The 11,354-nt window shown below is 45.2% G+C and overlaps 4 protein-coding genes across 4 annotated transcripts in view; 2 read left to right on the top strand and 2 right to left on the bottom strand.

Annotated features, from left to right (window-relative positions):
- Window positions 1-83: 83 nt before the first annotated feature.
- On the bottom strand, window positions 84-1,214 carry LOC6583516 (pyridoxal kinase). Its single transcript, XM_002009148.4, has 3 exons — window positions 1,122-1,214; window positions 960-1,059; window positions 84-896 (listed from the first exon to the last, which is right to left on the bottom strand). Exons 1-3 carry the CDS (start codon window positions 1,212-1,214, stop codon window positions 181-183), a joined length of 909 nt encoding a protein of 302 aa, XP_002009184.1. The 3' UTR covers window positions 84-180.
- A 458-nt stretch (window positions 1,215-1,672) lies between these two features.
- Window positions 1,673-2,887, top strand: LOC6583515 (28S ribosomal protein S35, mitochondrial). The gene is made up of 2 exons (XM_002009147.4): window positions 1,673-1,895; window positions 1,950-2,887. The coding sequence occupies exons 1-2, from the start codon at window positions 1,766-1,768 to the stop codon at window positions 2,804-2,806; spliced, it is 987 nt and encodes a 328-aa protein (XP_002009183.1). The 5' UTR covers window positions 1,673-1,765; the 3' UTR covers window positions 2,807-2,887.
- A 116-nt stretch (window positions 2,888-3,003) lies between these two features.
- LOC6583514 (N-acetylgalactosaminyltransferase 6) lies at window positions 3,004-6,866 on the top strand. Its single transcript, XM_015162897.3, has 4 exons — window positions 3,004-3,159; window positions 4,288-5,057; window positions 5,128-5,893; window positions 5,961-6,866. Exons 2-4 carry the CDS (start codon window positions 4,474-4,476, stop codon window positions 6,630-6,632), a joined length of 2,022 nt encoding a protein of 673 aa, XP_015018383.1. The 5' UTR covers window positions 3,004-3,159; window positions 4,288-4,473; the 3' UTR covers window positions 6,633-6,866.
- A 1,538-nt stretch (window positions 6,867-8,404) lies between these two features.
- Window positions 8,405-11,354, bottom strand: part of LOC6583512 (DNA N6-methyl adenine demethylase) — a 111,255-nt gene continuing 108,305 nt past the window's right edge. The window contains exon 11 of the mRNA XM_044010158.1: window positions 8,405-11,254. Coding sequence (XP_043866093.1) covers window positions 9,574-11,254 — 1,681 coding nt within the window. The 3' untranslated portion in view covers window positions 8,405-9,573. The remainder of the gene's footprint in view (window positions 11,255-11,354) is intronic.

Below are 11,354 nucleotides of genomic sequence, written 5' to 3'. Positions count from 1 at the left end.
GTCGTAGTTCAGCGATTCTTTTGAGATGTCACCAGAGTAAACAAACGTGGCATCTATCAAGTATGCACAATAAAAAACTTGAGTCGGCTGTAAGGGCATTATTATTCTGGTATGTATATTTGGATTAGATAAGTATTGTTCATTGTATTGTCCGTTTGGTTGAGTGCGCACCGTGCTGCTCTAGTTGAGGCGTTGGGCTTTGAGCACCACCTTCGGGTGTTCGATCTCCGACTTGCTTTGAATGAGTTTTAGCTCTCGCTCCCAGGCCTGAACAGGTCCACTGGACCGTTGCCTGGGCATCTGCTCAACTGTGCGCCTGATCACGGCCTGCAGGGTGGCAATGGTCTTTTCGAACGCTTCGGTGACATCGCCGCTGGCATGGCTGTGAGCCAGAAAGAGCGAGGCAAAGAGATCACCGGTGCCAGTGAAAAAGAGATCCTTGTCGCCTTGCTTGGGTATATCGATAGCCAGCCGTGGCCCATTTATCTGGCTCAGGAAGGCGCGCAGAATGCCCGGCTGACCCAAGTCGCTACTGGAGATGACAACCGTCTTTATTTTACGCTCGTGGAACCAATCCATCGCCTCCCACACAGCCGCCTCGCTGCGAACCTCCTTGCCAGTGAGCAGCTCGACTTCGTACTGGTTGGGCGTCACGATGTCAGCCAAGGGAATGATCTCATCCCGATACACGGGCAGCAGCTCTTTGGGTACGTACATGCTGCCATTGTCGCCCATGACGGGATCACATACATAGATCAGATCGGGATTTGCTATGCGGATCCTTCGCAGAATCTCTCCAACTTGACGCAGAAACAAGGGATTGCCAATGTAGCCCGTCAGTAAATGGGAATAGTGACCCAGTAACTTATTCTCCTCCAGACCCTCGAATATGTTCGCTACACAGCAAGCAAATTGTTGACATAAGACTGCATTATTAATGTTTGTAAACAACTACTGACCCAATTCTTTTTCAGTGGATATTGGACCCTTGAAGCAATTGTAGCCCGTGTGATTCGAGAACTGAACGGAATTCAGCGGATCTACATCGAAGCCGAGAAGCTAAAGCAGGCAAAATGAATATGCAAATATACTATAGATTTAACAGTGTATGCGTCACCCACCTGGAGGGGAAAGGTAGCCACCTTATTGCCCACATAGCCGTGCACTACGTGACTTTGAATGGAGAGCACCCGTTTGACACCTGTCGTGGTCATTTTGTAATATGTGAGACTTTTACTCTGTAAGAACTCAAGTATCAGTGCAATAACGGCGCTACTATAACCGGCTAGTCGTCTAATAAGCAACTAAGTAAAACTGATTTATTTGCTTGCTCACAGAGTCGCGAGATACAAGCGACTGTTGCTTGGCTTATCATCAGGCAGCAGCATTAATGCGCTGATAAGTGATAGACTGTAATGGCCAATGTGGAATATGCGATGCGATAGCAGTAAAACAATACTACCAAGCTCTTTGGTGTTTATATTTGTCTCATATTACTAAACGATTGGGAAGCATTTGACCTTGGGCTACAATCAAACTGTTAATTGCATATATATTTGCCCATTCCCCACTCTTGTTTTCTATATACTCTTTCTCATTACACCTCGTATGTACTTGGTATCGATACCAAAACAGCTGATGTGTTGGCTATTGTGGTGAATGTCGGTTCGCAGTCGCATGGTTTACGTAAACTTTATTTCTTAAGTTTTCTATAAAAACTGGCAATTGGCTGGTTATTATTATATTGAAAAAACTTAAATTAACCATGGCAACTAATTTAGTACGATTGCTCGAGGGTAGCATACGAAGCAACAATGCCGGCGTAGCTCAACGCACTCTGCGGGTATTCAGCAGCCAGCAGCAGCAATCGGAGCATTCGGCGGAAGACGATGAGGGTAAGCTGAATAGATGGTAAACAATCATAAGAATGAACTTACTTGTGCTTGCAGAATTCCGGGTGCTCAATCTACGTACTGTCAAACAACAGGCACGCAGGCGGGTAATAAAGAAGGAGGTGGTACCGCCCCCGCGGACAACGCATATGCCTGTAGATCAAGATTGGACAGCTGTCTGGTCGGGCCCCCGTTCTTTTCACCCTGCCAGCGTGCCGCTGCCTTTGCGCCAAGGCTACACAGAGCGAGGAGCAGCTGCTCCCTCAAAATACGCGAATGCGGAGCTAATGAAAATACCAAATTTCTTGCATTTGACGCCACCGGCCATTCGGCAGCAATGCGAGGCAATTAAAAAGTTTTGTACCCCGTGGCCGAAGGGCCTAGAATCGGAAGCCACCTGGAAGGCTATCTTTCCCGTAGAAGTCGTCACTACGGACTATTGCCACAGTCTGCCGACAATACGGCATCCTGAGGCTCGTCGTGTCACAATTACGCTGAAACTGTCGGACTTAAAGTTCGATGCTCACGCTAAGGACAAATTTCTACGCCTCGTGGGCGATCGGTACAACCAAGAGACTGGAGTACTAACGTTTGTCGCTGATCGCTGCCCGACGCGCAAACAGAATTACGACTACGCTTTGTACTTGCTGACGGCGTGTTACCACGAGTCATTCATTACGGAGCCATGGGAAGCTAGCAAGTCAGAGGCCGACATGGAGGTCTATCTCTTTGAACGGAATAAGGCAAAGCTTTCGGCTGAAGCAATTCTCAATTGGAATGCAAATGGAGAAAAGCAAGCACCCAGTGCTACCTATGCTGACAGCGTGGAGAAGCTGATAAACGAGGGCGAAAATGAGTACAACATAGCCAAATATAAGGAGGAAGTGCTGAAAATGTTGAAAATAGCTAATTAGTAAGCACCAAACCACAATTATTAAATTACTGTAACAAGGTGTACCACGCTTTACAAGAATAAACAAAATAGTAATCGAAAACATTTAGTATAGTTGATTGTTGATTGTTGTTGCCGGTGAATCGCGAATCGCGAGCATGCGGCAGCTGATTTGGGTGGCAGCGCGTCGTGGTGAATAGCAAAAGAACAGCTCGCGTTCAAGAAGCAGCAGCAGTTGTTGGTCCAAATAGAAGAAGACATATTTAGTGGACGTGGAAGGAATTTGTTGTATAAATTGGTAGCCAACTTGAACTTGGGCATTTTTAATCAAAAATCAACAACCAGTGGCATTCTCCCAATGGCGAAAGTTAACAGGTAACATAAAAACATATCATGTGACAAACAACAAAAAAACAAAGCAAAACAAACGGAAAAAGTAAACAAAATTCTCCTATTAAATTCATTCGAACGTTGGGCAATTTGGTGCATTTTATCTACGTGCCTTCAATTACTTTCACTTTAAAATACCGGAAGTGGCCTGCCATTTGGAACTTATCTTAACTAAGCAACTTTTTTCGACTGTCAGTCGAAAATGTCAACGTTGTCGTTGTCGTTGTCGTTGTCGACGTCGCGACGACGCGTCGTTGTTGCCGCTTATCAGTGAAATGTTTTGTTTGCTTTTGCTTTTTGTGTAATTGTCTCGCATCATAGTAGAACCCACACACACACACACACACATGAGTGCATGAGCGTCGGGCATATTTCGAGAACCTCGAGCGGTGCCGTTTTCTCAGTTCTCTATAACATTCGCAGTGAACAGAAGTAGGCTATTCAAAAGATTCTGTAAATCTAGTAGGGTTTTTAAATATGCCTATATGATGTGCATTGTGTATGTGGAGTAGTAGTATTAGAACTTGAAGTAATTGTAGTAGTGGCAGTAAAATTAGTGTTACAGAAGCAGTAGTAGATTCAATTAGTTACAGTAATAGTAGTAATATTAGTTGTAGCATTTGAAATAGTAGTAGAACTAGTAGTCGTAAGGAGGAACTAGTAGCAGGAGCATTTAAAGTAGGCGTAAAAGTGGAACATTCTAATAGTATTAGTTGTACTGGCAATATACTACTCCTAATATTACTTATATTTGATGTGCCTCACGTTATTGGGTTTGCATCAGAGACCTTCACAGATGTGTTCTTGACATATTATGAAGTAAAGCTTGGGCTAGAAGGCCAGTCCCATGGCTCATAGTCGCTGTCGAAGCATAAAATCTGTATATAAATTTATGATAAACCGCGTAGAACGTTGAAGCTAATGAAAATTCCGTGTTTTAATAAACCTGTTTCGAATGAGCTAAATTTGTGCTAAAATTCGGCTTTCTTGTGCTGTACTGCAGACAAAAATAGACTAATATTTATTTTTATCTTTTCCACACTGTGTTCACTTTTCGTATGTATATATGTAGCATTTTATTCTACGTGTTCTTTTGTCGCTCTAATCTTTTAGCTGGTAGTCAAAACCGAGCGTGCGGAACCAACAAAAACAACAGCTGAGCTAACACACGGAACATTCTTCAGTTCGCCTTGCCCATGAGTTTCTGTGTTAGCATCAGTTCCAGCAGTGGATCACAGGCAGCGTAGCCCGCCACGTATCCATCCGTAGTGAAGAAAAGAAACATAATCTTCTAGTAGAATGCGTCGGCCGAATATCAAATGGATTATCAAGTCGTCGTTTTTGGCGTTGCTCTCGCTGATGCTCTTCCTGCTCATCACGAGCTGGATTTCGTCTACGCCGTACACGAATAAGCCGATACATCATGGCATCCAACCGGAGCCCTTGAAGCCAGGAGCAAGGGTCGCCGAGCAACGTCTGGAAGCAGCGAGAGATATCCAATTGCCTGAGCCAAATCATAAAAAGAAAATCATTGAGCCGAAGGACGAATTAGTGGCGGAGCTTGAAAAGGGGGACGATGCAGAGGATGAGGCGGACCAGTCCGATCTCGAGGAAGTCGATGCAAAGCACAAAGCAAAAGACGACGGCGACCTTCAGGTGGCAGCACCAGACGACAATCTGATCAAGAGAGACTGGCATGATTACACGGCAATAGAGCGGGACAGAAAGCGCGTTGGCATCGGCGAGCAGGGCGTGGCGGCGAAGCTGGAAGACGAGAGTCAGCGGGAATATGAGAGGGCCCTCTCGCTCGAGAACGGCTTCAATGCGCTGCTCTCCGACTCCATATCTGTGAATCGCTCCGTTCCTGACATACGGCATAAGGAGTGGGTACCAATTCAGTGTTTGATTCACCTTTTGCTCTCGTTTCTAACTCGCCCTTCTCTTCGCAAACAGCTGCCGCAAGAAGTTGTATCTCAGCAAGCTTCCTACGGTGTCCGTAATCATCATCTTTTACAATGAATATATGTCTGTGCTCATGCGGTCCGTGCACAGTCTAATCAACCGATCGCCACCGGAGCTGCTCAAGGAGATCATCCTCGTGGACGACTTCAGTGACCGTGACTATCTCTTCAAGCCGCTGGAGGATTACATTGCCCAGCATTTTACCAAAGTGCGCGTCGTGCGGCTGCCACGACGGACGGGCTTGATCGGTGCTCGCTCTGCGGGTGCCCGGAACGCCACTGCCGAAGTGCTCATATTCCTGGACTCGCACGTCGAGGCCAACTACAATTGGCTGCCACCGTTGCTGGAGCCGATTGCTCAAAACAAGCGCACCGCCGTCTGTCCGTTCATTGACGTGATTGACCACAGTAATTTTAACTATCGAGCCCAAGATGAAGGCGCGCGTGGCGCCTTCGACTGGGACTTTTTCTACAAACGTCTGCCACTGCTCCCCGAGGATCTGAAACATCCAGCGGAGCCGTTCAAGAGTCCTGTCATGGCGGGCGGCCTCTTTGCCATTTCCGCCGAGTTCTTCTGGGAGCTGGGGGGCTACGATGAGGGACTGGACATTTGGGGCGGTGAGCAGTACGAGCTGAGCTTCAAAATCTGGATGTGTGGTGGGCAGATGTACGATGCGCCCTGCTCCCGAATAGGCCACATATATCGCGGCCCACGCAATCACGTGTCGAATCCACGCGGAGGCGACTATTTGCACAAAGTGAGTAATTGAATAACTCTTATCAGCTATCAGTTGCAGTCTATAAGATATGATGTTCCGTAAATAGAACTACAAGCGCGTGGCTGAGGTCTGGATGGACGAATACAAGCAGTACTTGTACAACGGCGCAGATGGCGTCTACGAGCGTATAGACGCAGGTGATCTAACGGCACAAAAGGCCATACGGACGAAGCTCAAGTGCAAATCGTTCAAGTGGTTCATGGAGAATGTGGCCTTTGACTTGATAAAGAACTATCCGCCCATCGACCCGCCCGACTACGCCAGTGGCGCCATCCAGAATGTGGGCGACCCCACGTTGTGCGTGGATACGCTTAGCAAGCCACGCCACAATCGGGTAGGCATATACTCGTGCGCCCGAAATCTGGTGAAGCCACAGCGCACGCAGTACTGGTCGCTCAGCTGGAAGCGAGACTTGCGGCTGCACCGCAAGAAGGACTGCCTCGACGTCCAGATATGGGATGCCAACGCGCCCGTTTGGCTGTGGGACTGCCACGGGCAGCAAGGCAATCAGTATTGGTACTATGACTACCGCACCAAGCTGATCAAGCACGGCAAAGAGGGCAAGCGGTGCATGGAGCTCCTGCCGGACACCGAGGAGCTGGTGGTCAACGCTTGCGATGAGAAGAACCGCCTAATGCAGTGGAACTTCGGGTTCGTCAACAAAACCGCACTGGACAACTACGACGTAGACTTAGAGCTGAAGCTCGACATGTTTTAAGACGCGCTCGAGCCACTTGCCATGTACTTAATAATGAAATTGTAAAGTCTAATTTTGAGAGTGGTGTAGTTGTGTGTACATAAGTATTCGCATAGGCCTATCTATATACATATACTAGATCGTAAGCAGGATTGCCCCAAGTTGTCTTCGCACATTCCATTGTCAGTTGCTAGTTAACATACATACATACATATGTATATACATACAATGCAATAAATGTGACTATAAATTAAACGTCGGCAACGATTTGTGTTTAACTTTGTTTGTCGTTTTATTTAATATTAATATCTGTTTGCTTTTCAATACGCGTACTTTTAAATAAATATAATTTTTTGTTTCATTTCGTATTCTTTATATAAGTTTTTATTTGTTTTTTTCTTTCTTTTTCTCGTATGCTCTTATTCATTTGCATATTTATTTATCGTTTTACAATATGTATCATCATCATCGTTATCATCATGATTAGCTCCCATCTCAATATCTTCATCTTACATATTTTTTGTGTAGATCTTTTACGTGCATTGGGTTTCTAGTGTTTCATTCTGTTGACATTTCATTAAAATTAATATACGCCAATATTTCGAGTATATATTTTATAAACATATATATATATATATATATATATATATATAGTATATATATGTATGTGTGTGTATCTTTCATTTCCCATAAATAACAAAAAGTAAAAAACAAACACTTTGTAAACTCGTTTATAAATTAATAATGGCAAAATGTTGGATTTCCTTTTATTTTGAAAATTATATAAAAAGCATTTACAAACTATAATAGTTGTTGGCTTGCATAATCATTTAATCAATTATCAATTATCATAATTTATATTTATATTTATAAACATTTAAATATTTATCAAAACATGTTTTTTCTTGTTGCTCAAAAGTCTTCTTCGCTGCCTTACATTTACATACATACGTTTTACATTTATGATTCTCTCTGTTTCGTCTTCATAATTTCAAATTATAAGCATAAGTATACATATATTTATATAATATATTAATAACCATTTCTTGTGCAAAATAATTTCTTCTTCATCTTCTTCTTCTTGTTTTTAGTTTTGTTTAGACTAATTTGATTTGAAATTCAGTTGCGCTGCCATTTTGCTTGCCTTCTTTTGTTTTTGTTTTTATTTTTGGATGGATGTAAATTAATTAATTGAGTTAGCTTTTTACAACAATTCATGCGTGAAATGAATAAGCAAATATATTGTGTCCTTTAGTTAATTATAGTTGTTGTTGTGTACTTAATACTTGCTTGGTTTCGAGTCTTTTTTTTTTTTTTTGATTTTTAGTTTTCTTTTCGAATTTGCTTTAACATTTACAGCATATTATAATTGAAACAAAATTATGCCTTTTGGGCGCGCATATGTAAATAATAGAACTTAATTTCCTTTTTCTTTATTTCATACGTGTATGTCTGGGATATTTGTTTCTTATTTTTTTATTTTTTTTTTTTTTTAATATTTGCTTTTTGTTTTGTTTTGTTGTAGCTTAAACTTAATTTATGAATAAGGTTTAAAAAATGTCTTCATTCTTTACGCGCTGCTCCCATCTTTGCTTCATTATGTTTCTTCTCCCTTTCTTCCATTCATTCTTCACGTTATGCTTATTTATGTGCTTTTTTACGTATGCTTAACTTAAAATGCTGCCCACCCCAGCCCCCTCTTTATTTCTCTTTATGCTCTTCATGTGCTCACTTCTCCGCCTGACGCACACTTACTACATATGTACATACAAATATGCTTGTATGTAAATTTGCTCTTGCTTCCTTTCTCTTTTGCTTTGTAGTTCGCCTTTGTAACGCTCGTTCTGTGTGTCTGCGCGTGTGTGTGTGTTGGTGTTTGCTTGTGAATGTAGTGCTTGCAGTTAACGGTAAATTAAATGTCGCAAATGCAGCTCTCTTGCGTGCAGAGCGCAGAGAGTGCGGACGATCGAAAGAGAGTCGCGCACCAAGAGAGCTGCATTTGCTGGCTGCCAATTTGAATTCGCTTGGCGCTGCAAAGTATGCAACAGCGCCAAAAGAGAGTCAAATTGGACGAATGCTAAAAGCTAAATGGAAAATATATTTTATTTCGGTGTAGTAAAAATTGTTAGCAACTATTTATAAGTGTTTTTGTTTTGTATTTTGTTTAGTTGTTTGCGAAATTGTTTACGTTGTTTCTAGTTTGCTTTAAAAATTGGTTTATTTGTACTTTTGGCAATGATCTTTTACGAGTATCCCTCCACTAATGAGTGTTTTTTTATTTATTTATTCTTTTGTTTTTGTTTTTCTTGATTTGTATTTGTATTTCGTCATTGATTTGCTCATAATAGAAGCTCAAGCAAACATTACTTTAGCAATTTAGTTTATTAGGTTTTTGTTGTTGTTTCTTTTAGTTCATCAGTTTCCGTTTTCTAGTGTTTGTTCTGTAGTTTGCTTTGTTTGATTCTTAACAGAAGGAGAGAACAAAATGTAAAAAATAAATCATTTAACAGAAATTGCCAACAATATAGCTGCGCTAAAAAACATAGATTTTCTTCATTCTTCTTCTTCTTCTTCTTCGTTTCCTATATGTATGTATGTATATGTATATGAATATGAATCTAACTGCATTCTCATCCAGTTCGTGAACTAGGCTTGTGTGAGAGTGTATGTATGCATATGTGAGTGTGTTGCTGTTGCTGTTGTTGTTGTTATTGTTGCTGTGAATGTAGTGGAGCTTTGGTAGTGTATTACTGCATGCTGACCGGGTATATCCAATTGCAACTGCGTTGCCTGCTCCCCAATCCTAATCTCAATCCCACAGCCCCAACCCCAACCCCCTCGTATGGCACACGGTATCAGGACGCGTTTACAAAAATAGTTATTATGAGAATATCTTTCAGTCGTTTGTCAAACAACTACCAGTAGTAGTAGGCGCCTATCCCCATCTGGCGGTGGTAGGCGCTCAGGCTTGCTGCAACGGCTGCGGCGCCGGAGGAGGCGGCACGGCTCCTGGAGTCGTTGCCTGCTGCGCTGTGGGGCCATTGGCATTGCTGTTGCTGTTGCTGGTGCCATTGGTGGCGCTGCCATTCGTGGACGATGTTGGACTGCTATTGCCCTCCTGGTAGGGCCCCGTAACTACGCATGGGTGCATAGGGAACAGGGTCGTCCACGACGTTGTTGTTAGTGTTGGTGCGTGGAGGGCAACTTTCTCGTTTTTTGGCTGCTCGCTATTGTTGTTGTTGTTGTTGGTGCTGTTGTTGTTGTTCGACTGTGTCTTCTTGCTGGCCTCGCTCTTCTTCTTCTTGCTGCCACTGGCCCCATTCTTAATGGCGCCACCACTCCCACTGTTCTCCTTCTTGATGGTGGGCAGGGTCGGGGTTGCAGTCGCCGCCAGCTGCTCGTCAGGCATATCCTCGTCCTCGTCGTCCTCGCCGGCTGCCTTCTTCAGCAGACGCTCGCGCTCCTCTTTGGCTTTGTTGTCGAGGTCCGTGTTGATCTTCTTCACGCGCATCTTCTCCTCCCACTCGTCGATGCCGTGCCTGGCACGATTCAAGTTGCGGTGCTGGTAGAAGATCAGGGTCATGCGCGTCGGGTGGTGGCGATCCGGTCGCCGCACGGCTGTCGTCGCATGCATCTCGTGCTTGGCGCACTCGATCAGCACGCTGCCGTGATTCAGCGCAATGGCCACGCCGCCCATCTGCGGATCCTGGAACGCCTCAATGTTCTCATTGATCTCGGCCACCTCGCCAATTGGCTCGATCTTGGTCGAGTTGGTGCTGGCTGGCGCCACAGTTGTTGCCGTCGTGTTGCCGCCAGCGCCAGCCGCGTTGCCGTTGGCATCGTTGCTGTTGCTGTTGCTGCTGTTGCTATTGTTGCTGTTGTTGCCAAGCGGCGGCACCTCAACAGCACTTGCTGCAGTGGGCTCCACGGGCAGCTGGCCATTGCTCAAGTCGGGCAAAATAGTTTGAGGCGGTGTTGCTGGCAACTGTTGCTGCTGCTGTTGCTGTTGCTGTTGCAGCTGCTGTTGCTGCGGCTGCTGCAGCTGCTGTTGCTGTTGTTGTTGCTGCTGCTGTTGCTGCTGCGGCACAGCGGTTGGCACCGTTGGCTTGACCAGCGTGGCTCCGGATGGCACCGGGCCGTGCGTGGCCAGCAGTGTCCCACCAGCCCCTCCAGCCCCCGGGCCGTAGCCCCCAGAGCCCTGGTGATGGCCGTAGACATTCCAGTTGGGCGAGGGCGGTGGCGGCGTGGGCGGCGGCGTCTGCTGCGGATACATGCCGTACGGCGAGTACGCCTGGTGGTGGTAGCCGTAGTTGTAGTTCATGTTCTGGTAGGCGTCGTACGCGGAGTAGGCGGAGTGCGGCGGCGGCGGCGGAGGCGGGTACATCTGATAGTTGTTCGGGTACTGCGAGTACTGGTAGTCGCTGGGCGGCGGCTTTGGCTTGACGAAGCCCTCTGGCGTGTGCGGATGGTGGTGGTGGTGGTGGTGGAGTGGTGCTAGATTAGTCATGGGTTGCATGGCTGTCAAAGCGGTTAACTTACTCTCGACCAGTGAGTGATTGACCAGCGTCGTCGAGTCGGGGTTCTCCTCGCTGACGCGGCCCTTAAGCTCACCACCAGCAACAGCGCCGGCCACATCGACACCGCTTTGTTGTTGTTGTTGCTGTTGTTGCTGCTGCTGTTGCTGTTGTTGTTGTTGTTGCTGTTGCTGTTGTTTTTGTTGATGCTGTTGCTGCTGCAGTTGTT

Source organism: Drosophila mojavensis, unplaced genomic scaffold (assembly GCF_018153725.1).
Source record: "Drosophila mojavensis isolate 15081-1352.22 unplaced genomic scaffold, ASM1815372v1 contig_74, whole genome shotgun sequence".
Taxonomy (NCBI): domain Eukaryota; kingdom Metazoa; phylum Arthropoda; class Insecta; order Diptera; family Drosophilidae; genus Drosophila; species Drosophila mojavensis.
This window is presented reverse-complemented; position numbering and strand designations above follow the sequence as displayed.